General features: G+C 39.8%; 1 protein-coding gene and 2 pseudogenes across 1 annotated transcript; 1 reads left to right on the top strand and 2 right to left on the bottom strand.

Annotated features, from left to right (window-relative positions):
* Positions 1 to 8,480: 8,480 nt before the first annotated feature.
* On the top strand, positions 8,481 to 15,313 carry LOC101444837 (protein N-terminal asparagine amidohydrolase-like; annotated as a pseudogene).
* On the bottom strand, positions 13,164 to 13,639 carry LOC101444371 (M-phase phosphoprotein 6 pseudogene; annotated as a pseudogene).
* Positions 15,314 to 21,098: 5,785 nt separating the features above from the next.
* Positions 21,099 to 21,911, bottom strand: LOC101447946 (ret finger protein-like 4B). Its single transcript, XM_004455857.1, has one exon. It carries the CDS (start codon positions 21,909 to 21,911, stop codon positions 21,099 to 21,101), a length of 813 nt encoding a protein of 270 aa, XP_004455914.1.
* Positions 21,912 to 25,179: the final 3,268 nt, after the last annotated feature.

Here is a 25,179-nt window from a genome sequence, read left to right as displayed (position 1 = left end):
CCTTTTTATGGTAGCCCTTCAGTCTCTTTACTCCTATATATCAGAGCAGGAAGCTTACTCCATGAGCTTGTTACTGCAAAAGCAATCTTCCTTGTCAAGGATGAATCAGTAGTGTAGGCTATTAACTGCTGTGTTTAGTGATTCAGACCACATGTCCATGCAGACTGTGATTTTAATGTTAGGAAATCAGAATGTCCATGACTCCATGCAAACTTTAATAAAGATAGCTGGGGAGGGACAAACTCCAGGGCTGGAGAACTGAGATCGTTGATACTTATTACTAAGAAATTACAATTAGAATTTTTACAATAGTAATTTTTTAATATATTTTCTCCCCTCCCCCACCCTGCTATTTTTGCTGTGTCCATTTACTGTGTGATCTTCTGTATCTGTTTTTCTTTTCTTGTCTTCTTGTTTTTCTCCTCTAGGATTCACCAAGATTTGATCCTGGGGACTTCTGAAGTGGAACGAGGTTCTCTATCAATTGTGCCACCTCACTTACTGGTCTTTGCTGAGCTTCACCTTGACTCTCCCCTTCGTCTCTCGTTTGTTGCATCATCATCTTGCTGTGTGACTCACTTGCATAGGCACTGGCTCACCGCATGGGCACTCGGCTTGCTGCGCAGGCTCTTGGCTCACCACACAGGCATTCATGCAGCACTCAGCTCACCACACAGGCGCTGGCTTGCTGTGCGGGCACTCACGTGGACACTTGACTCACCACATAGGCACTCAGTTTGCCACATAGACACCCACATGGGCACTCGTCTTACCACACAGGCACTTGGCTCACTGCATGGGCACTTGGCGTGCCACGTGGGCACTGGCTCACCACACAGACATGCTTTTTCTTCTTCTTTTTCACCAGGAGGCCCCAGAGATTGAACCCAGGTCCTCCCATATGGTAGGCAGAGGCCTCATCACTTGAGCCACATCCACTTCCCTGCAATAGTAATTTTAGTTTAAGGCTTATAATCTTGTTCAATCTGTATGTTACCTTTTCTTCAACTGAAAATTCATGTGTGTAATACAAATGACTTCCCATACTCTGTGAACACACTCCATGTAACCTATTTAAAAATATATGCATGTACATATATATATATATAAAATCACACACATATATATAATACATAATCACAAAACTAAGGCCCCTGTAGAAATACAACCTGTTTCACTTTATGATATTAATAGATTGTACTTGTCACCACTTGTTCTCCTTCATGGGCTGGTCTCTTGTTACCTCTCAATGCTACCCTAGAAATCTCTGAAAGTATATTACTCCCTATCAACTGAGATTTGCAGACTACTTTGCTTTTCCTTCCCCAGATGTAGTATCAGCCACCCTAGAAGAAAACTTGGTTCATTTTAGAAAAAGATAATACAAATTCCTGAAATCTGGGTCCTAAGCTGCATTTTATGTGACTTCACACCACCACTGACAATAAATTGCCTAATATTAGAAGAGGTAAAAATGATTTCAGTAACACAGGAGGAGACACCCCAAATCAGTATTTCAGGAAGCCAGTACTCCCCAGGATATTCATAGCATGGGTGATTACTAAAATGTACGCTGATCTCCAGTGAAGGGGCTCCCCTGAGTGGTAGTAAAGTGAGTTAAAATCAAAGAAATGAGTTCCATAAAATGGCAGAAAGCCATAATGTGTCAAGATCTACCCATGGTCCAAAATAAGTTTATTTCTAGTTAATTTTGACTATATTTTCAAGGACAAACAGAAAATTTTATTAACCCACCCTGACAAAATATCTTGGCTCTCAGTCTCAGTTAACAAAGAAGGAATCAATAAAATAAAGTCCATTAGTTTCACTGATTTACTAGTCCTGCTCTACAGGATATAACGCAAGTTCCGCACAGGTGGTCAATGTTTGCAAGGGTCCTAGGTATCCCCTGCTTTTCTCTTATTCCTAAATAGAAAAGTTTCTTGCCATTTCCTTATTTACATATTGATTATGCTGCTGGTAGTTACATATGTTACTTTATCCGGAGGTTGCAGAGAAACTTTTTTCTCATAAGTTAAGGTATTTGAGTTATTTCTTTTACTTCTTAGCAAAGTATCTTAATTTTTGAAGGTAGTCTCAAGTAATTACTTACTGTAAAATAAAATATCCTTGTCCTTTTAATAAAGGAAGATAATAGTTGGAGAAGCAGCTACTTTCTGACAAGAGTCTGTAAGAATCAAAATTCATTGACACATTTTCAGTGGGGTACATTGAACATTTTAATTAGTTTCCATGTTTGAGCATTCCCAAAAAGTAGAGAAGTCAAAGGTGGAAAGAGATTAGCCTCAGCTCTGCTCTTCATAGGTCTCTTAACTGAATTATTGATGATAGGAGGAAATCCAAAGTTTTCCCTTTACAGATTCAGTAAAAATAAGTAGATGATTTTATTAGGTAAGCTGGTTTCGGCCAGAAGGAAAGAAACTCAAATGAACTTGCTTTAACAAGAAGCTGAGATTATAGGAAGGACAGTGTGGTCTGTCATGGCAGAAGGAAGAAGCAAGCAAAGTCAGGAAGTAGCTGAGGCTTCTGGGACTTTACAAAATCTGTCTCCCACCTCTGACTCTCACTAAATGCTAATGTTATCTTTCTCACTTGCTGCTGATCAGACTTCTCCATATGTTGGATTTCATAGACATTGTCATCTACAAGGTTTACAATTTACAAATGCAACGAAGATCGAAGTAACCATGGTCTATGCCCAAGGGCTGGATTAACAGTTTGCCCTGTATTTTACAAAACTCTCATTAATTCTGAGACAATTATTTTTTACCATAGGTTTTCAATGTGTGACATATCCTATGCAAGTCTTATTAGGGTCTTTTTTGTTGCCAAGAAACTAAAATGCACTGTTCCCTCATGGAGAGTGGCATGTGTTGTGGAGCAATGGTGCTCAGCAGACATGTAGGTCCCTCCTACCCTTCTAGGGCATCAGCAAGGTCCTCCTTTTCCCAATGAAACATCCATGGGAAGCCAAATATTCTTTACAGATCTCAACCAAGGCAAAAAATTGCAACAGACTGAGCAGAAGCAGATGTGAGGATACTGTGGTTCTCTCTTAATCCAAGAATTAGAGGTTACAAACATGTAAAACAATGGAACTATTTTCACTATCTGCTTTTTGTTTTGGAAAATAAAGTAATTATTCATTTTAAACTATGTTATTTAATATGGAATTTTATTATTATATAAATATCAAATAAATATTTCAAGATTTGGTGTAAATTTTTATTATGGACGGGGGCATTAAAATAAAAAGAAAGTTTTGGTGTCTTCATTTTGAAGTTTGAAAATGGTCCTGAGACAAAATTTAAAACAATTGAGACCTGCTGTTGTGGGGATTTAACGCATGGAACTGGAGACAGCTACCAGGCAAAAACACAGTAAAAACTGTGGTCCAAACCTCATGAAGATGAGATTTAAGAGGTTATTCAGAATGGAGTGTATTCCAGGAGGAAGGGTTTATTGCTGGCTCCCTCAGCAATGGGAATTCTTTGACCTTTTTTGATCATTGTGGTTTAGCCCTTCTCCCTTATGACTGTTACTGTTCTTCTACTTCAATGTAGATACTATGCAATCTATTGTCAAAACTGAGACACTTTGGGGAATAAAAGGGAAGATATCAATAATTACAACAGGACAACATCCTTAAACTGGCAAACATCTTCCTTATTCTAACCAGTAATTACCTCCAAAAGTAGAATTGCTGAGTCAAAGTATATGAAAGCTGGTTTTGATTCTTTTTATGCATAAATACATCAGAGACATCTACAACAATGATACATTAGTCAAGATTTGATGAGGTTTCAACAGTACTTTCCTGTATCTGCAAGGTAAAAACATTTTGTTTTCTAGAGTTATGAAATTGGAGACTCTCATTCATAAGGTTTGTTAACTCAATGAGGAAAACTGTATTCTAAATTTTAAGTGTGCTTATTGCCACCATCATGTGCAAAATGAGTAGAGTCGATTATGTTTTTTTGCTTACATTTAGCACATTTAGTTACACATTACTTTAGGGTGGGGACTGTGACAAATTTTGGGTGTGGTCTGTGTGACTGGCACTTAAAAAGTCCAGTTCATCAGCTCAAGCTCATTCCTGCCAGGAGCAGTATCTGTGCCCCTGAATTTTTTTTTTTTTTTAAGATTTATTTTATTTATTTCTCTCCCCTTCTCCCGCCCCCCCCCACCCCCACCCCCCAGTTGTCTGCTCTCTGTGTCCATTTGCTGCATGTTCTTGTTTTTGTCCGCTTCTGTTGTTGTCAGCAGCACGGTAATCTGTGTTTCTTTTTCGTTGCGTCATCTTGCTGCATCAGCTCTCCGTGTATGAGGCACCATTCTTGAGCAGGCTGCACTTTCACGCTGGGTGGCTCTCCTTATGGGGTGCACTCCTTGCGTGTGAGGCTCCCCTACATGGGGGGCACCCCTGCATGGCATGGCACCGCTTGAGCACATCAGCTGTGCATGGCCAGCTCCACACGCATCAAGGCAACCCGAGGTTTGAACCGCAGACCTCCTATGTGGTAGACAGACGCCCTAATCACTGGGCCAAGTCCACTCCCCCCTGAATTCTGTGAGACCCAGCTCAGCTCAACTTCCACAGAGAGAAGCTATGGACAGCACAGACAAGACTTTAACTGGAAGTCTCCAGACAATATAAACGATGCTCCCTAAAAAAGACAATTTCCACTCTCCTAATATTCTTGTTTCAGGGAACTTAATGAGTCTTTAATAAGAAAACCATTTGGGTTTTCATATTAATTTCAGGTTTTTGACATTTGTATAAGTATTGTTAAATACTATTCATTTACAAGTTGAGGACATCTTAATACCGTAATTTTCATTGTTTCACTAACATTGACTTAAAGCATCCTTTTAAGTTTTATGTAGTTTTCCATTTAACACCTGCATAATATTGCATCATATTGACATAATTTAGTATTAAATTCATTTTTTTGACTAGAAATAATCTTGAAAAGAACATATTTCTTCATATGCATAATATTTTTCTGTTGTTGACTTATTATACTGAGTCAGAATTATGCTCCAATAAAATATGTTAATACTATGGTTTGAATAGGTGACAGCAATGATTACTTTATATTTTATTCACACTTCTCAAGTCTTAATGAGTATTCTAAGAATGTTGTACTTCATTTAATCTTTTATTTTAAAGATTTATTTATTTATTTATTTCTCTCCCCTCCCCACCCCCCACCCCAGTTGTCTGTTTGCTGAGTCTTCTTTTTCCGCTTCTGTTGTTGTCAGCTGCATGGGAATCTGTGTTTCTTTTTGTTGCATCATCTTGTTGTGTCAACTCTTCATGTGTGCAGCACCATTCCTGGGCAGGCTGCACTTTCTTTCATGCTGGGCGGCTCTCCTTACAGGGCACACTCCTTGCACGTGGGGCTCCCCTACTCGGGGACACCCCTGTGTGGCACGGCACTCTTTGCGCGTATCAGCACTGCACATGGGCCAGCTCCACACAGGTCAAGGAGGCCCGGGGTTTGAACTGCAGACCTCCCATGTGGTAGACGGACACCCTAACCATTGGGCCAAGTCCACCACCCTTCATTTAATCTTGAAGACATTTTGTCTATGCAGTTCGGTTTTGTAATAAGGAAATTATCTGTCATTTTACATAGGATTTTTATAATTTTCTCACAGATGTTGACTTTACTAATAATCTCTGTAAACCTGGTATCACTCTCACACATAAGCTACTGAAAGATTTAAATTATTTAATTTTCATATTGGATTTATTCACATTCTGGTTATTGAAGAACAGAAGGATCCAGATCACCTACAGAGACTAATAAAAGGCAATTTCACCTCGATTCTGTCTACTGCAGAGGCGTGACCTTCAGGACCAATGTCTAAAAGCAAGATGACACAAAATGCCATTTTTAGGGATTTTCCCCTCCAATTCTACTTCTCTTTCCTGGGCTCACACCGTCTCTTAATTGCATTGAAATATGAATACTAGAGAGAAGTTGACATTGACCTGCCCTCTGTGTCAAGGAGTAAGTAAGAAACCTCCTATGGAGGAATGACAATTCAAGCATTAACTCTTCTCATCATACAACATGGCGCCCTACTTGAGCTAAGTCTGCACTTAAGTGATGCAATACTGAGGTTCCAAGAGCATGTGACCCTGGATGCTGCCACTGCCAATCCCTTCCTTGTCCTCTCTGATGACCTAAGGGGCACCCAGTGTGGAAAGATCTGCCATGACCTACTGGAAAGTCCTGAGAGAGTCACCTTCATGGCTTGTATCCTGGGCTCCTCCCACTTCTCCTTTTTCTACCATTATTGCGAGGTAGAAGTGGGAGAAGGGAAGGATTGGACTTTTGGTGTCTGCAAGGAGTCTCTGAACAGAAAGAAGATCATTTTATCCTCTGAGCTTGGCTTCTGGGCCATCAGCATGACTAAAAATGCAATCTACCCTAGGTCCCTCTCATCCACTAGAATTTCTGCAAGCCTTGTGCTTGACTATGTGGGAATTTTCCTAGAAAATTGGAAAGAAAAAAAGTGGAGGAAATCAAGTTTTTTGATGTTTAAAATGATGCCCTCATCTTTACACAGAGGGACCTCTCCTCTTTAGAGCCTTTGCATTCTTCCTTCTATCCTGAACAGCCTGGAGACGGTGACAGAGTTGCACCCTTAAGCCTCTGCCCATGAGAATCTCAGCTCTTCATAGATGCTTTCCAGCAGATGAATAAAACTTTGGACCCTGAGAAACATTGCAGTGACTGAGGAAGAGACAACCTGCTACAGCAGAAAGATTTGATAGATTGAGGAGATTTTTGTAGCATTTGTAGACTTGGTAGCTAAATAATTTCAGGTTCTTAGGAGATGGTGTTTGTCTCTTTCTTTGCCTACAAATGGGAATATACAATCAGATAACTGATGATTACAGACACAACTGCACTTTTTTAGTAATTAGCAAGCAGGGATCATGAGGTTGTAAATTTATTAGATTATTAGAGTTTATGGATAGAAACAGTCATTTTAATAACTATATGCTTTTATATAGTATGATACTTTGATGATAGTTGAGAATTACCCTTTGTTCATTTCAATAATTGGCCTTATTGTGGTTGGCAAAGATGGTATAGAAATATAATGGGCAACAAAATTTCAATACACACAGTCAGAGAATGTCAAGTTTCTAGAATGGCTAAAGATCCTGAATGTTCTAGAGTTAGACACAGAAAATGGAAATGACTTCTATGAAGCATGGACCTTGGCCTGCCCATTAGATGCAGTTTTGGGTACAAACACTCCTGCACATTCTCCCTATGAGATATGAAGACAGCAAACTCATGCTTCAGATGACTGTGGAGATTTTTGTTTTATTTGGGTTTTGTTTGTTTTTCTGTTGTTGTTTTTTTTATTTTGACAAGGGAGTAAAGAGTTTATTAAGAAACAAGAAAGAGAAAATAGTACACAATCTGAGACATAGATTGCAGGTGTGCTGTAGGTTTGATGTACCTAACGTAGAATTCTGATTTGTAAGAATTATCAACCATATTAACGCTTCAGTGGGCATCCAGGTAAAATTGTTTTTGAGATTGCTTTTGAATTTCTTATTTTTTCTCTATAAAATGTTAAATTGACTTGCAATGAAATCTTTTGCTGTTTTCATGCTTAATTTATTCTGTTGGGTAGCATCCAATCTGATGCACATTTCCCCATCCCCAAAGGCCTGCCCTTCCTTCACAGGCCATCAGCATATTCCATTTGTCCCAGAAAGCGACTTCCCACACTCAAGTCTTATACACTGTCATGATGGCTCTTTTTCAGACTGTTCAGGGCCTTCTCAATTGTATTTATTCTGATTTGCTGAGTAAGCCACTTCTGGTTTGACATCTGCCTCACACGGGCTGAATTAGGTCATATTCTGAAATCTACCTCTGGCTTCCTTTCCAAAGAGACCCAAAAATGTCTTCTCCTTTCTCTTGAAATAATGCCTTTGTGGAGGAGGTATTGGCCCTCTTTTTCCTTATTCTCATTTGATCCCCAGTATGATTTCACTTCAGGGGGTTCTCCCATTTCTTAATACTAGCCTGTGTTGAGTCCAACCTGCTCTTCCTCAGTTCTTTCTAATGTCAAATATCATTGAGAGATGTTTAAAGAATCAGCCCCTCTCATCCTGAAATAGTTATATAATTTTTTATCTTTAACCAAAGAAATACATCTAACATTGCCATTAAGTACATAACGTGCATAAAAAGCAGAACTTTACCAAAACAGTACTTAAGCTTATAATGAATTAAATACTAAAAACTTTCATTTTATCATATTTCGTTAGAAAAAAATGCTCGTCTCTCACATTTACTTGATTTCACAGCTCACTAATAGGTTGCTCACCAACAGGGTGAGAACTGCCCTTTGAAAAACTGGGAAGGGGCCCCCTAGACTTCCATATCCCTTCTAAGATCTTTGAATTCTACAGGGAGATGCAGCTGCATTTTCCCTTGGAGGAAAAGTAATAACTCGCCCTTATTTAGATATTGAAACCTTTCTTCTAAGGTCTCTTTGTTTCAAGCAAATTCCTATTTCTTCCAGATGGAAATTTAAATCTCAAGCTTCCTTTCTCCCACTGAGGGACCTGAGGTTTCTTTCATTATACTCAAGGGGAATTTTCAGCAGCCAATCACTGGTCAGTTCCTTTCTGTTGCCAGATTTCGTCTCTGTGGCCAAAGGAATGGCAAATGGTGATGGCAGAAGCCCGGGCCACACGCTCACCAGCTGGTAGTTAACCTTAGTAAAATAATTCACCCGTCCAACTCATTAACATCTCCATTGCTACAAATCTAATCAAAGCCACTCTTGTGACCATCTGGACAAGTGCAACGGCTTCCTAACTCTGCCCGGCTCTACTCCAACCTTCACCCAAAAACCAGAATAATTCTTTTAAAATATCAGTAAGTTCAATCAGGCCATTCTTGTCTTAAATCCTACAAGAAGGAACAAGCCAATTCAGAGTAAATCCTGTTAGACAACAAATTCTTCACTTACCGTCCATTCTCCACATTACTCCTACTCAGACACACTAGCATTCTTTCGGTCAGACTGGAGAAGTCAGCTGCTTCCTGATGCTGACTTTTAGTTATGTGACCAGGGGCAAGTTATCTAACTTCTGTGTCCACCAATAAAGAGGGATGAATAGGAGTAATAAAGAACTTTAACTTTAAAATTGTTGTAAGCATTAAATGAAATGATTCACATTAATTGTTTAGCTCTAAGCCTTGCTCATAGAAAGTGCTAAATATTTTGTCAACTATTAATATCATCTACTACTGTTATTGCTTTTTGGTTAAGTATGAAGTTATCTATTAATTTAACATCTTTTTTAGTCCTAGTTTTAAAAGACTTCACACATATTTATGACAAGATATTGTATTTTCATTAGTTTGTTTTTTTAATAACAAAATAATTCCTTGGTGTTACTAATGGATTGATAGAAGAAAACATCACTCTCATCCCATGCTCCATCCAGCCATGCTAATTATATCTGTTCTGTCCTCCCTTTTCCCCAAATTGTAGGGGATGAACACAAAGAGATATTAGCTGGCAGTACAGGTGGAGTCATTTGGGGGAACAGAGTGGTTGCCTCAAAAGCATTATTAGTGGTAGTCAAAGACAGATCCATGGTGGATAAAAAGATTCCCAAACTTTGGGATTCCTATCAGTGATTAGCTGTGGCCACATGTGAAGACTTGTACCCTTCATTGAACAGTGTTCATGAAGCCTCATGAAATCCCAACTTAGCCTCAGGTTGTGACTCTCAAAAAAGGCTGCTAGTCCAATGCCTTTGAGATGGCTTTCTTTCCTGGACCTGCCCTACTAGGTAAGAGCTATACAGGCTAAGGAAGAGGAGGGCATGCTTGCAGGGAAGATAATTTGCAACAGCCAATTTACTTGGGTATCTCTAGAAGCTGCACCTCTTTGTCTTGTTTAGTTTTTAATCTTGTAGACACTATTATGCTCTATTTCATCAATGAAAAAAAATGCAGTAAATGGAATCTATACTGATTAACATTAGGCATGCACCTCTACCTTAAATTACTGCTGATTTTCGACTGGCATAAATCTTTATAATTAATTTAGGCACATTTTGAATTTTGTACCCTAAAATACAAACTAAGTTAACTTCTTTCTTGTGGCAGTCTAGTAATAAGCATTATGCACCTTCTTTATTCTTCAGAAGCCTAAAATTTCCAGGGCTTTTTTATGGGGTGTTGTTTTGTCCCCAGCATACCATTCAGGTGCTGTATCATTTTCCCGTTTCCTGTTGTAGAGTTACCAAACTGGATGTGATCCTCAGTTGAAGCACCAAGAATCATGGACAAAAGAACAAATATAAAGGAAATATTGGGATGAAGAAGCAGAAAGAACAGCACAGCAAACAATTTGTGTGTGAAGTTACATCCACTTCCACAGTAGTACAGACGAAGTTAGACAATGTAAGAAATTTGGGAAAATATTTTCCATGACTTCAGATGTTGTTTCCTCAAAAGATCACTTCTTGAATGTGGCTTTACTTTGAAATAATTTGCATTAGGCTAAACTAATTAAGAAGTAATATGTGTTAGGAAAAAAATAATAACTACAATGAGTTTTTTAAATTTTTGTTTTTAAAGCAGTTTTATCAAGATATAGTCACATATCATACAATCTATCCTTAATATACAATCAATGGCTTTTAGTACAATCACAGTGTTAGGCATGCATTACCACAAAAATTTTAGAACAATTTCATTACTCCAAAAAGAAAAACTCCAAATCCCTTAATGGTCACCTCTTAAGAGGTGACTATAATGAGTTTTGCCCTAGTTTTTCCCACGTAGTAGTCAGACCCTTCAAGTGTAATGAGTGTTGAAAGTCTTCTGTTGGAAAATCAAGCTCATGAAAGAACTGAGAATTAATAACTAGGAGAAACCATTTGTATGTAATGAATGTGGGAAATCTATTTTCACATCAAAGAAATAATGCAGGCGTAAATCCTGTGTATGTAAGGAAATGCTTCAGTCAGGCAATATCTCTTACATAAATTAGCATTAGTATGAACATCAGAATGCTTTCGTCTGAAGCAAAACACATGTAATATGAGAAAAATCATATGTTTTTTCTCTAGTATGAGTTTCCTGAATATAGTAAGTCTGTTCTTTACAGTCATCATTTATTCCACACTTGAAAAGTCATACTGGGGAACAACCACACAAAAGTAATAAATATGGCATATAAATGTAATAAAAGCGAGAAAGCATTCAACCGAAGAGAAAGCCTCTGTATTCATCAGAAAATTCATTCTGAAGAGAAATCATATCAATGTGGGAAAACTTTAATTCAAATGTCAAATGACACAAGAGATTCCATACTCGGAAGAAAACCTATGTATGTAAGCGATGTGAAAAAGCCTTTAGTCACAAATTACATCTCACAGAACCTGAAAATTTTCATAGTAAAAAGAAACAATATGAATATAAAGAATGTGGAAAAGCCTTCAACAAAAAAGTGATATCTCACTAAACATTAGAGTATTCATACAGGAGAAAATCCCTATATATGCAAGAAATGTGGAAACGACTTCAACCAGAAGAAAATTTCTTTATTCATCAGGTAATCCATACTGGAGAGAAACCTTATAAATATGATATATTTGGGAAAACTTTCATTCAGGAATCAAGACTCTTTACATTGCAGAGAAGACATAATGGAGAGAAATCTATATATATGTATAGAATGTGAGAAAGCCTTCTCTGGTCTCTTCCACCATCCTGCTGCCTCAATGCACAGCCTTCTCTCCTGGACAAGGAGGATGAGGGCTTGACAGAAAGGTGCTGGAAGGAGCCTGGATTTCGAGGGCCACGGTGCCATTAATCCTAGCCCTGGAATACTAACCTCTGATATCACTGATGTGACACAGAATTAAAGAGCATTCTTTTTTTTTTTTTTTAAAGCCAATGCGAACAATCTCATTCAATTCTTTTTTTTTTTTTTAAAGATTTATTTATTTATTTAATTTCCCCCCCTCCCCTGGTTGTCTGTTCTTGGTGTCTATTTGCTGCGTCTTGTTTCTTTGTCCGCTTCTGTTGTCGTCAGCGGCACGGGAAGTGTGGGCGGCGCCATTCCTGGGCAGGCTGCTCTTTCTTTTCACGCTGGGCGGCTCTCCTCACCGGCGCACTCCTTACGCGTGGGACTCCCCCACGCGGGGGACACCCTTGCGTGGCTTGCGTGGCACGGCACTCCTTGCGCGCATCAGTGCTGCACATGGCCAGCTCCACACGGATCAAGGAGGCCCGGGGTTTGAACCGTGGACCTCCCATATGGTAGACGGACGCCCTAACCACTGGGCCAAAGTCCGTTTCCCTTAAAGAGCATTCTGGTTTCAGCCACTACTATTTTGATTTTGTGTTTTACTTGCAGTCAACTCGATTTCAAACTTATATTGAGGTGTATGTATCAAAATGTCTGCAACCTGGTGGTTGATTCTTGTGGGTTCTATGGAAGAATCCCTTCCTCTCTTGTCCTTCTGAAAGACTTCTAGAACAGCCCCTACTGCTCTCATTTATTTTGCCTTGTCCTCATCATCTCTGAGCATTAAACATTAGCGGGTATCTTCCAGGATTTTGGACTCTCACAGCCTACCCTCAGCTTCCTTTCTGTGACCAGCTTCAAGAACTGAAATAGGAAGAGCCAATTGTGCTTCAGCAATTATTTATTTTTTTGGTTTCAAAATTGTGTTTTATAAATTAGTCTTAACCAGATGAATAAAAGTAAAATATAAACATAAAGGCAATTTAAATGCTGATAATTTATCTGAGTTAATTCAAGTCAGTGACTAGAGAGTTATATTTTAAAAACCTGAGATCAAAAAATCTTTAGGGGACATCCTTGTTTGTATACACGTACATTTGAAAATCAAGGGCTAAAACCCCATCTGGATGACTACTATTAAGTAAAGGATGTATAATATCCATCAGACATCCGCTTCAAAAACAGCATGCTTCTAAAATTTTACATTGCTTTACAAATAAACACTATAGTTTAAATAATTTATAGGGACACAACTGGAATGAGTCCCAAAACATGATAACTTTCATGAGGCATCCAGAATCATATCTAAGGCATTCATTTTAATCTTGAGGCTTTAAGAATATCTTCTTTGCTTTAACTTGTTTTATGCTTCCATTTTCATCTTCTTCATAATTAGCATGGTCTCTTTTCTTGGCAAACTTTTATTTTCCTATCAAGATCTAATGTCTTCTAGTCATTTCTTCATCAGACACATCGAGCTCCACTATTTCGTCTTCAGTGTCTTCTGTTTTGTTCTTAGCATTCACCTGAAGCATTCATTTCTCAACTTCAGGATTAAATTCTCTGAATGACATTCTTCCATAGAGAAGGTCTTCACATAGCATAAAACTCTGCTCTTCTCTTATGAAACTCTCTTTCTCTTTAAGTTCTTGCAAATCCAAGTACCAGACTCTTCACTAATGATTTTCTTCTCCTCTTCTTCTAGTTGTTTCTTGATTTCTGAGTCTAGTCCCTTTGCATGAACTTTCATGCACAGCAGTTTTTTTGACAACCTGGCCTTGAGCTCTGCTGACATGTTGCCTCTCACCCCACAACATGTTTGGGTCTCTTCAGCAATTTTTAATGGAAAATTTCAAACATATACACAAATAGAGAATAGTATAATGAATCCTTATGTACATGTCACTCAGCTTCAACAAATTATCAACTAAGGGTCAATCCCCCCTATTGAATTATTTAGGAACAAATCCCAGAATCATATCATTTCATCCATAATTGTTCAGGAAATAGATCTAAAGAGAAAGAACTTAAGAAATAGTAACTCAAACACTATCATCATACCTTAGAAAATGATGATTCTTTAATATCATAAAATTTCCTATAGTGTTCACAATTCTCCATATTGACTCAGCTTTAAGTGATTCACCTCAAGTAGCCCCAGCTATCCTGAGCTATCATCCAAAAGGTATACTTGCCTACTTTCTATAACCCTGGAAACATTGGTTTCTGTATCAAAGTCTCTAATTTGAAGAGAGAGACAAACTTTTTCCCAACCTACTTTTAGGTGCTTTAGAAACCAACCAGGGCTTTCCTCATCTCCCACCCTTCACCTCCAGCAAAGACACCCTCCTAGAGCTTGCATGGGGCACCTGGGCTTCCTACCTGAGTCCCTAACAGGTAGCTTGCTAGAAGGGAACCTGTTAGTGGTATGCTCTGGGTTCTAGGTTTCTCGGTTCTTGGCTTCACTGCAAAAAAGAATTCAGAGAGGTGTCAGGTTAATTAGGCCGGTTACAAGAGTTTATTAAGAAATGAGAAGAGGCCACCACCCCACGTTTTCCTGGAAAGAGATTTCAAACCTTGTACAGCCGAGGTGCAGTGGGCACATCCGCAGCCCTGGCCTCTGACTTTCTGCTTTCACTTGAGAAAAAAGAGCCAAACTTCTCAGAGGTCACGCCGTTCAACAAGTGGGACCCCAGGGCCTTCTGTATGTTCAGCAAAGAGAGCTTGCAGTGACCTCCCCAAGAGATGGTTCCATCTCCATTCTGGGTTCTGATGATGCCACTGTTTGTCACATTGTGGTCCTGAGGCACACAGGTAATGGGGCTACCTGCTTGACACATTGTGATGGAACCGACACCAAAGCTGAGGTCCCCTTGATCGTGAACTCCATAAAATCCTTTTCCAACCACTCTCAATATGGAAGTCTGGAATTACACCTTGTGGGAGGCTTCAGTGATGATAGGCAGTTGTCACAAAAACTTACTCATCAACTTCTTAGTGAATTTGACAGACAAGAAGATAATATTCACTTGATGACATTATGTGTGACAGAATTAAATGACCCAGAAGAGAATGAAAAACACTTTCCAATAATTTATGGCATTGCTGCCAACATTAAAACTGCAGATTTACAGAGCCTCCTTTCAAGATCGAGGTCCAGAGGAGGAGCTGCATGCTGCACAACTCTAACAGGAGGACCTATGATTAGCATATATGATGCAAAAACAGAACAACTTCGTATAGGACCATATCACTGGATGCCTAGTGGATTTCTGGTTGCAGCAAGATGAGAAGCAAATACTAGAGAACCTTTCCATGTCACCTCTGGCTGATGCCGCTCAGATCCACCTTGATGTTTTCAAAGAAATACCCATCTCCAATCAACACGCTGTTTCCTGGAAATAGAGCTCTACTCTATTTAAAAAATGAGGATGGCTTATGGGAAAAGATCTCTTTTCCAGGAAGCTAAAACTAGGAATTACCAAAGAAAGCAACTTTTTGGCATGACAAAGACCATTGACAGGGTTGGAAAGATTATGAATTTGTAATCTGCACCAGTTGAGTCTTAGGCCTCTTTACTTAGTGTCTTTCAAAATAAAATCTCATTTTGGTAAAAAAAAAAAAGAATTAAGAAAAGAGAAAGTACACACATAAGATGTGGGTGGAGGCATGCTGCAGAGGGAGACACATATGCGGGGCCCTGGGGTGGGCCTTTTTAAAGCCTTTTCTTCCACATTAAAGAGGGCTCCAGCTATTTGCTCTCCTGATTGGTTTCCTTTCTACCTGTTAGTTTTCAGGGAACCAGTAGGGAGGACTTACTGTTTGGAGCTATCCAGGACTCCTTTTAAGCCCAGGAGTTTCAAGCAGGAGCTCATGACCAGGGTCTTGGCAGGCTTTTCAGTTGTAATGGTTATGGCTTTAACCATTATGAGTAGCTACCTGCCCTTAGGGGTTTTCCGGCAGGGTCTCAAGGCTATGTTCTGAACAGGGGGTTCCCGGCTATTATGGCTTTATTCTGACCAGCCTCCTTCCCCTTGTTTCCTATAGTACCCTGCCTCAAACCCATGATCTGAAAGTCCCAAATTTTAGATTTGTATATGAGCAAGGCTTTTTTCACATTGTGATACTTGTTACTTTCTCACTCTTCACTAGGTGCTGGAGTAGTGTTACCTAAAAATGGTTTCTGTTTTCTTTATAACAGTTTCTTTGGTAATTAAAGAGTAATTTCTGGACTTAGTGGCCAGAACTACTCTTCATACAACTCTTGTCCTTCCAGTCTGGGCAGATCAGCCAAGATGATACCTTCTCCCTCAAGGGTGAAGCATTCCTCTTTATAAGAAACTGCTTCTGGGAACATAGGCTTGTGGATGGCTTTGGTATGAATAAATACAAATTAAATACATAAATTTTCCCTGGGGCAAAAAGGTAAAGAGACCCTCTACCCACAAACCCAAGCTCCATTTTTTTAGAAAACCTGTAATTGTAATTTTTTCTCTGCCTCCTTTGAGATGTATGTACATATTTAAAAATGATGGGAAGCAGACTTGGCCCAATGGATAGGGCATCCCCCTACTACACGGTAGGTCCGCGGTTCAAACCCCGGGCCTCCTTGACTCGTGTGGAGCTGGCTCATGTGCAGTGCTGATGCGCACAAGGAGTGCCATGCCACGCAAGGGTGTCCCCCACGTAGAGAAGCCCCACGTGCAAGGAGTGCGCCCCATAAGAAGAGGCACCCAGCACGAAAGTGCAGCCTGCCCAGGAATGGTGCCACACACATGGAGAGCTGACACAACAAGATGACGCAACAAAAAGAAACACAGATTCTCGGTGCCACTGATAAGGATAGAAGCGGTCACAGAAGAACACACAGCAAATGGACACAGAGAGCAGATACCTGGGGTGGGGGGGGAGAGAAGGGGAGAGAAATAAATAAAAAATAAATCTTTTTTTAAAAATGTGATTTAAAAAAAAATGAAATAAGACTTTTGCAAGCTTTGCAATCCAGGAATGCCTTACTCAAGGATCCGGATGCCATCTTATAAATGTGAGCATCAAGGAAGTTAGGACCCTCCTCTCCCCATCTCCATGGGAGTTTGACTCAGATGTCTGGCTCCACCTTGTAATTGTATTCTTGCCACCAAGATAGGAGAAGTTTTATCATTTCTTTCGATAGAAGCAATTAGCAAACACAAAGATGACCCCGTTACCAGGCGAATTTAGGATGAATTATATGTGAAAATGCTGCCAAGTCCTCTTAATTGAGGACTAATTATCATTTTCCTTGAGAATATGGATATAAGGGTTGTATCTTCTTGACCTTATAAAAGAGTGAGAGTTCTTTCTTTCTTTGCAATCTCCTCAGCAGATTGCCTGTGATGCCTCACATTCTGAATTAATGAATATTCAGTAATAAATTTTTTTTCTTTCTTCTACCTTGCTGGGGGTGTTTTCTGGTTTGGGAGAAGATTCTGTTTTTAGTTATATTTCCCCAACATTTTCCAACTCCATCCTTTCCTTAAGTTCTTGGATCAACAACCTAAAGTGCATGAGACCCACTCTCTTGCTGCTATGTCTGCCCTGCCCTGGACATAGCATGAAGGTTACAGTTAGTGTTGATGAAGTCCCAACACCTCTCCAGGGATAGAGGGGTTTCCCCGTCACTAGCAAACATAACAGGATGATACCCAGCCCCATTAAACATTCTAATAGCAATTCAATACTGATATTAGACGAGGCTAAAGGATCAAGAGAGAACCTCTTAGTTCTAGACAAAGGTTTCTCAAGCCCGTGTTGCAAGCATATTTAATGTTTCACTGTATCTCAGGCAGTTTCCCCAAATCTATCAGCAACTTTGTCCACTATTGTTCCCATCACAGGGACATTAACCACTACTTTTTTAAAAATTGTAATTTCTTAATTTCTGTTTTCCTTTGAATTAGAAAATGTGTAGGTTTATAGAAAACTCGTGTACTCTTGGGGAGGTGGGATGTAACTTGACTCATAATCTTTTCCTAATGCAGTCTTTCTGTTTCTTAATGTCCTAGGCTTCTTCTTGATAATATCTCCTTTAAATTTACTCTATCATCTATTACTCTTCTAGCTTCAGCTGAGGATCATATTCAGTTTGGTGACTTTACAAACAGTAAATGGGGTGTACCTAATGTTATGTTGGAACAAAACAATACCCAATAAATCAACCCAGGAAACTTCAGGCTTCGGAAGGATAAACAAGGTGCTGCTTCCAGAGATGCCCAGGGAAATTGGCTGCTGTGAATAATCTTTCCATGCCAACTCGTCCTCCTCTTCCTGACCTTGTGCAGCATTTAGGGTTAGTAGGTGCAGTCAGGGAAAGAAAGCCATCTCAACTGCATGGGACCAGCTTTCTTTGGGAGCCACAACCTGAGGCTAAACCTGATGTTTGTGACACTTCCTGGACAATGTTCCATGAAGGGATGCAATCCTTTCCAGGAGGCCACAGCTTATCACAAATAGGAATGCCAATGATCCAGAGCCATTTTTTCTGCCATGGGTCTAACGACCCATGTTTTTGTTTTTTGAGGCAACCAGAGTTCTGTCCTCAAAACTAACTCCACCTGTATGGCCAGTCAATAGCTCTCTGACCTCATCCACTACAATTTGGTGTGGAAGCAGGGAGAATCAGAAGACAGAACAGGATGTAATTATGACTGGAGAAAGGGTGCAAACATTGTCATACTTTCTTCTAGCAATCCATAAGTAAGACCAATCAATCATTTTGTTCCTTAATTAGTCAAAATGAAATCTCTTCTCATAAATAAGTGTAAACCATTTTAAGAACTTGGGCTAAAACATGTTTCTCACATGATAAAGAGTATGGTAAATTAATAGCCAACCTTACACTTAACCAAAAAAGCAATAACAATAATAGATGATGTTCATAACTGACAACAAATATTTAGTATAGTCTGTCTGTGAGCAAGGCTTAGAGCTAAATAATCAATGTGAATGATCTCATTTAATCCTCACAACAATAAAGGTAGGGCTTGTTACTAACCTTAACCATACCACTTTATTGATTAGGAAACTGGAAAACAGAAGTTAGATAACTTGCCCATGGTCCCAGAAATTAGATTTGAGCCCTGGGAATCTGGGTGCCCAGTCTGACAAAAAGAAAGCCAATGTGTCTAGATAGGAGCAACGGGGGAAGGGGGAGAGAGTGCAGAAGCTGCTGTCTGAGAGGATTTACTCTAATTGAGCTGTTCAGTCTTCGCAGAATTTAAGACAGAAATGACTTGATTGTTCTGATGGAAAGTTTAAAAGAATCATTCTGTTTGTTGGGTGGAAAAATGAACTGTGGGAGGTAGGAAGGCAACAGGGTAGTTAGCATGCTTTTGCACTTATTCACATGGGCCAAAGAGTGGCTCTGATTAGGTCTGTAGCAATGGAGATGTTAAGGAGTTGGATGTGTGAATTATCTTGCTAAGGATAACTATTTCCTGGTGAGCATATGGACAGGGTTTCTTTCTCATGACCATTCCCCATCCCCTTGGCCACAGAAACTGAATCAAGCAGCAGAAAGGGACTGACCAATCATTGGACATTAACATTTCCTCCTAGCATATGAGGAAAGAAACCTCAGGTCCCTCAGTGGGAGATAGGAAGCACGGGATTAAATTTCTTTCTTTTTTTTAATTTCTCTCTCTTTTCCCCTCCCCCCAGTTGTCTGCTCTCTGTGTCCATTTGCTATGTGTTCTTCTGTGACCGCTTCTATCCTTATCAGCGGCACTGGGAATCTGTGTCTCTTTTTGTTGCGTCATCTCGTTGTGTCAGTTCTTTGTGTGTATGGCATCATTCTTGGGCAGGCTGCACTTTCTTTCATGCTGGGTGGCTCTCCTTATGGGGTGCACTCCTTGCGTGTGGGGCTCCCTTACGGGGGGGACACCCCTGCGTGGCATGGCACTCCTTGCACTCAACAGCCCTGCGTGTGGGCCAGTTCCACACGGGATCAAGGAGGCCCGGGGTTTGAACCACAGACCTTCCATGTGGTAGGCGGACGCCCTATACATTGGGCCAAGTCCGCTTCCCAGGATTAAATTTCTATAAAGAAGACTTAAAATATCTTGAAACAAAGATCTTGGAGAAAGGTTTAAACACACAAATAAAGATAAGATTTTACCTTCCTCCCCAGGGAAACTGGAGCTGCTTCTGCCTTTAACTATGATGTAAACTGTAGTTCATGGTTAGCAGCAATGCTTAAATATGGGTTTATCAATTGTAACAAATGTACGTCAGTAATGAAGGATGTTATTAATGTAGGAAAGTTTGGGAGGGGGAGGGAGTGGGGCTTATAGGAATCCCTTATATATTTTATGTAACATTTATGTAATCTAAAGTTACTTTAAAAATAAATAAATATATGTATTTAAAAAAAAAAAAGAATTCAAAGATGCGGCAAGGGTTATGGCAGCCTAGGGACCTTCCCACTTCTTCAAACTGGAGTTGTCAACCTGTTGGTGAACAAACTATTGATGACATGTGAAATCAAATTAGTGTGTGAGGTCAGATTCTTCTCTAATGAAATTTAATAAAAAGATGACAGTATTTCAATCAACATAAGCATAAATATTCTTTGAGGAACTTTTGTTTCACATGCGTGTACACATTATATTGGATAATAACATAATATATATTTCTTATTGCGTTCAATATCAAAAAATTAAGTAACCATTTCAGGATGAAAAGGGCTAGTACTGCAAATATTTTGCAATGATATTTGAGATTTCAAAGACATGCTGAGCTGGATCAGGATGAACCAACACTGGTCTTGTGTTAGGGGAGAGCGGAGGCCCCTGATGTGAAATCATCTTGGGGATCAAAGGAGAACAAGGGGCGGAAAGTGGGCTCACCCTCCCTCATAATGGCATGGGAAATAGACCACAATTCTGGGTCTCTTTGGAAAGAAAGCCAGAGGCAGATTCCAGAACATGTCCCAACCCAGCCCTAGTGGGGCAGGTATCATCACAGAAGTGACTGACTTAGTAAATAAGAAAAAAAAAATGCAATCCTGAGAAGACTAAACAGGAGCCATCATTGCAGAGTGTAAGACTCTGAGTGGGAAACTGCAGTCTGGAAAAATGGGAATGTGTTGGGGAATGGGACAGGCCTGTTTTAGAGGGGCAGGAGAAATGCACTGATTGCCAAAAAAAAAACCAGAAAAATTAAACATGAAAATAGCAAATGTTTTATTGGAAAGCTTCTAAGAAGAGCTGAGTTTCTTATGGGCAGAGCCTCAAGGGGGCACCATTGTCACCTTCTCCAGGCTGCTCAAGATAGAAGAAAGGACGCAAAGGCTCCAAAGAGGAGAGGTAACTCTGCATGTAGATGAGGGCATCATTTCTAACATCAAAAAACTTAATCTCTCCCATCTCAACATCTAGGAATATTCCCACACGGTCAAGGTCAGGGATTCTAGGAAGGCTGGTCTGTGGGAAGGAGCTAGGGTAGATTGCATTTCCCTTCATGCTGATAACCCAGAAGCCAAGCTCAGAGGATAAAACGCTCTTCTCCTTTCTGTTCACAGACTCCTTGCAGACACCTAATGCCCACTCCTTCCCCTCCCCTACTTCTACCTCCCAATAATGGCGACCAGAGTGGAAGCAGGAGGAGCCCAGGACAGAGGTCATGTGAGTGAATCTCTCAGGACCTTCCAGCTGGTTGTGGCAGATCTTTCCACAGTGGACGGTCCTTAGGTCATCAGAGAGGACAAGGAAGGGGTTGGCAGTGGCAGCATCCAGGGTCATATGTTCTTGGAACCTTAGTATTGCATCACTTATGTGCAGACTTTGCTCCAGTAGGGGGCCATGTTGCATTATGAGAATACTTAATCCTTCCATTCGCCATTCTTCCTTAGGTGGTTGCTCATTTACTTCTCGACACAGGGGGCAGGTCAAATTTGTGAACCTCCTTTCTCGAAACCAATTTTTCATGCAATTAAAACAGAAGGTGTGCCCACAGGAGAGCAAAACGGGTTTGTAGAAAAACTCCAGGCAAACAGGACATTTTGCCTCCTCTTGTATACTTTCAGCCATTGGTCCAGAAGGTGAATGTTCAGCAGTGAACAGAAAGGAGCAGGAATCACCCTTTAAGAGTTTCTGTAAGTGAACGGGAGGCTTCTGTTCTTCAATAAACAGATGTGTCTAAACCTAATACAAAAATTAAATACTTTAAATCATTCTGTCATTTAAGCATGACAGTGACACCAATTCACCAGAGATTCTTAGTTAAAATCACCATCTGTGAGAAAATTATCAAAATCCTATGTAAAGTGACATAGACTTCCTAGTTGCAGAAGTCAACTGTTCAGACAAAATATCTTCCAGCTTAAATGAAGTACAAATTTTTAGAAGACTCGTAAAGACTTGGGAAGTTTGAATAATGTTATAATCATTTTATCACAATTATAATAGTATAAATATATTATAAATCAACAATAGAAAAATAGTACATATATGAAGAAATCTGTTCCATTTAATATTCCTAATTGAATAATAAGTGAGAAAAAATCAATATAGAAATTAGGAGTATGATTAAGATACTAATAATATATCAGTATGATGGCATAGTAAGCAAGAGTTATAGGTAAAAACTAAAAACCTAGATGGTTAACAGGTAATGTTAGGTAAGAAAATGAAAATTATCACATTAAAATTTTGTGGGTTTTTAAATTGATAGCATTTAAAAATATTTACAGGGCGGCGAACTTGGCCCAGTGGTTAGGGCGTCTGCCTACCACATGGGAGGTCCGTGGTTCAAACCCCGGGCCTCCTTGACCTGTGTGGAGCTGGCCCATGAGCAGTGCTGATGTGCACAAGGAGTGCCATGCCACGCAGGGGTGTCCCTGCGTAGGGGAGCCCCAGGTGCAAGGAGTGCACCCCGTAAGGAGAGCCACCCAGAGCAAAAGAAAGTGCAGCCTGCCCAGGAATGGCACTGCACACACAAAGAGCTGACACAGCAAGATGACGCAAGAAAAAGAAACACAGATTCCCATGCCGCTGGCAACAACAGAAGCGAACAAAGAAGATGCAGCAAATAGACACAGAGAACAGACAACCAGGGTGAGGGTGGAAGGGGAGAGAAATAAATTTTAAAAATTTTTAAATAAATAAATAAATAAAAATAAAAATATTCACACGTCTGTCAAAAGATGTAAATATGAAAACTCAAATATTTATCTTGAATAACCATCAAGTTCCCAGAGAAGAGGGTAATAGAACTATGGAAACTATCTTTTCCAGACATCACAGCTTCCCTTGTCTGGAGACTCTGAAGTGATGTCTGATATGTGTTGAACACAGCTTCTCTCTGGAAGCTGAGATGAAGAGGGTCTTTAAGAGAAACCAAGACCACTCCTTCCTTTGTATGTCATCTACCCTTCAGGGATCAAATATTTTCCAGGTCTAAATTCAGTCATAAAAATAAAGTTACTCCTGCTCTGGTCATCCCATAAAGGTGACTCTAAAGAACCTGAAGAACTTCAAAGAAAATTAAAATATGTAACTAATAAAACTAGCAAATACACTGCAGCACTCCTTAAAAAACATTCAAGTTTTACGTGTGTGTGACTAAATACGTATAGCTTCTTGCTTTCAGCTTCTCTGAGATAATCCTTTCTGAACGCAAGCCAAAATGGTATTCCTGACAAGGAAAATGCCCTCAAGCTACCAAAACTACTCAAAAGCTAGAGGACTTCTGCTGCACTGATAATGTGGGCTATGGGTGGAAGGCTCTTTGTCTCTTCAGAGATAACCTTAACCTAAACTGTCTGTCCTGACTTGCGGGTGTGGAAAGGTAAGAGGCTGCAGTCCTGCCTTTGGTGACCGTGGCAACGACTCCAGTCCGGGAGAAACAGTTTAGCAATGCAAACTCTATAAACTTTAAATATTCAGGGAAAATGCAAACCAAATGTGCTAAAAGCTTATCTAGAATGTATGAAGTCCATGCTAAAAGCTTACCTAGGATGTGGAAGATATATGCTATTTCAAGCCTATTGAGAACTGAAACAGAAAGACCATTTGACTCCTCATCCTGTATAAAAGGAACTTGAAAGTCTTGTTCAGGGCTCGGGTTTGAAACAGAAAGTTCCTGAGTCCGGCCGGCCGTCAATAAACCATTTTTCCTTCTCAAAATCATTCCTGAGTCCTAGCCTTTCTATATGCAAATAATTGAACTTCTCTCAAATTCTACAGCCTCCTTCTGAGCCTTCCTAAAATGACTGCCTTCCTTTGGATGAGCTGCCCCTGCCATGCTGGGCTCGTCTGATTTGACAGTCTGGGCCCATGACCAGTTCCTCAACGACATTCCAGTCTGATGGGGTCTGGTTGGGTGCCAGCAGAGAGGAATTTTTTCTTAAATCCAAAAATGAAGACATGAGAAAAATAAGTTGCCTCCAGAAAGAAGTAGAAAAATGGAATGTCCCAGATTAAAGAGCCAGTTTACCTTGAAGTAGAGACTTTCAGTTGAGTTCATGGAGGTCTGATGTCTCCACCTCTGTCTCTCTGGGCCTCTGCTCCTCATAGCAATGAATCTGAACTGATGCACTGGACTTTTTATGTGCCTGGGAGGCAGGCCACACCCCTATCAATGTCATAGACTCCACCCCAAGAAATATTTTAACTAAATGTAATCAAACAAACATAATCATCCCTACACTTTTTAGCTCATGATATTGGTATTAAAGCACACACAAAATTTCATACTGTAATTTTCCACTTTGAGTTAAACTAGCAAGCATGAATGTAAATGAAATTCTCTAATTTCAGAACTCAGTGTTAAAAACAAAAGGTTTTACTTGCAAATATGGAAAGACATCGTTAAAGCCTAATCAAATCAGGGCAAATACAATCATTAGTGTCTCTGATAAGATTATGCATAAACAGAACCTAAATCAGCTTTCATATCCTTTGACTCAGCGTTCTTCTCTTGGAGGTAGTTACTAGACAGGGTTAAAAAGATGTTAATATCTTAAAATCACAAAGACAACATGTGCATGATAATTTTTATTTAATTTTTAGAATAATTTTTAATTATCATTCATGCTTTTACAAGTTAAGATTAAATCAGGGATTAAGCTTGTTTCCATGGTTTCCTGGCAAAAAAGGAATCAAGTTTCACACGTGCTAGTTAGGTAAGATAGTGGAGGATGGGGGGGTTTATAATCAACTCTCTCAACTACTAGAGTCCCTACAAGGGGATGATGTGTTTGCTCAAAACACAGTTTGCATTTTTAAAAGGCAGCAGCTGTAGTGAGGCAGCTTTTCACAATTAGTTGCCATCTCCCAAATCGGTTGGCAACCTCTT

The sequence above is a fragment of the Dasypus novemcinctus genome, chromosome 11 (genome assembly GCF_030445035.2).
Source record: "Dasypus novemcinctus isolate mDasNov1 chromosome 11, mDasNov1.1.hap2, whole genome shotgun sequence".
In the NCBI taxonomy this organism is placed as follows: domain Eukaryota; kingdom Metazoa; phylum Chordata; class Mammalia; order Cingulata; family Dasypodidae; genus Dasypus; species Dasypus novemcinctus.
The sequence above is the reverse complement of the archived record's forward strand: the minus strand, read 5'-3'. Positions and strand labels throughout refer to the sequence as shown.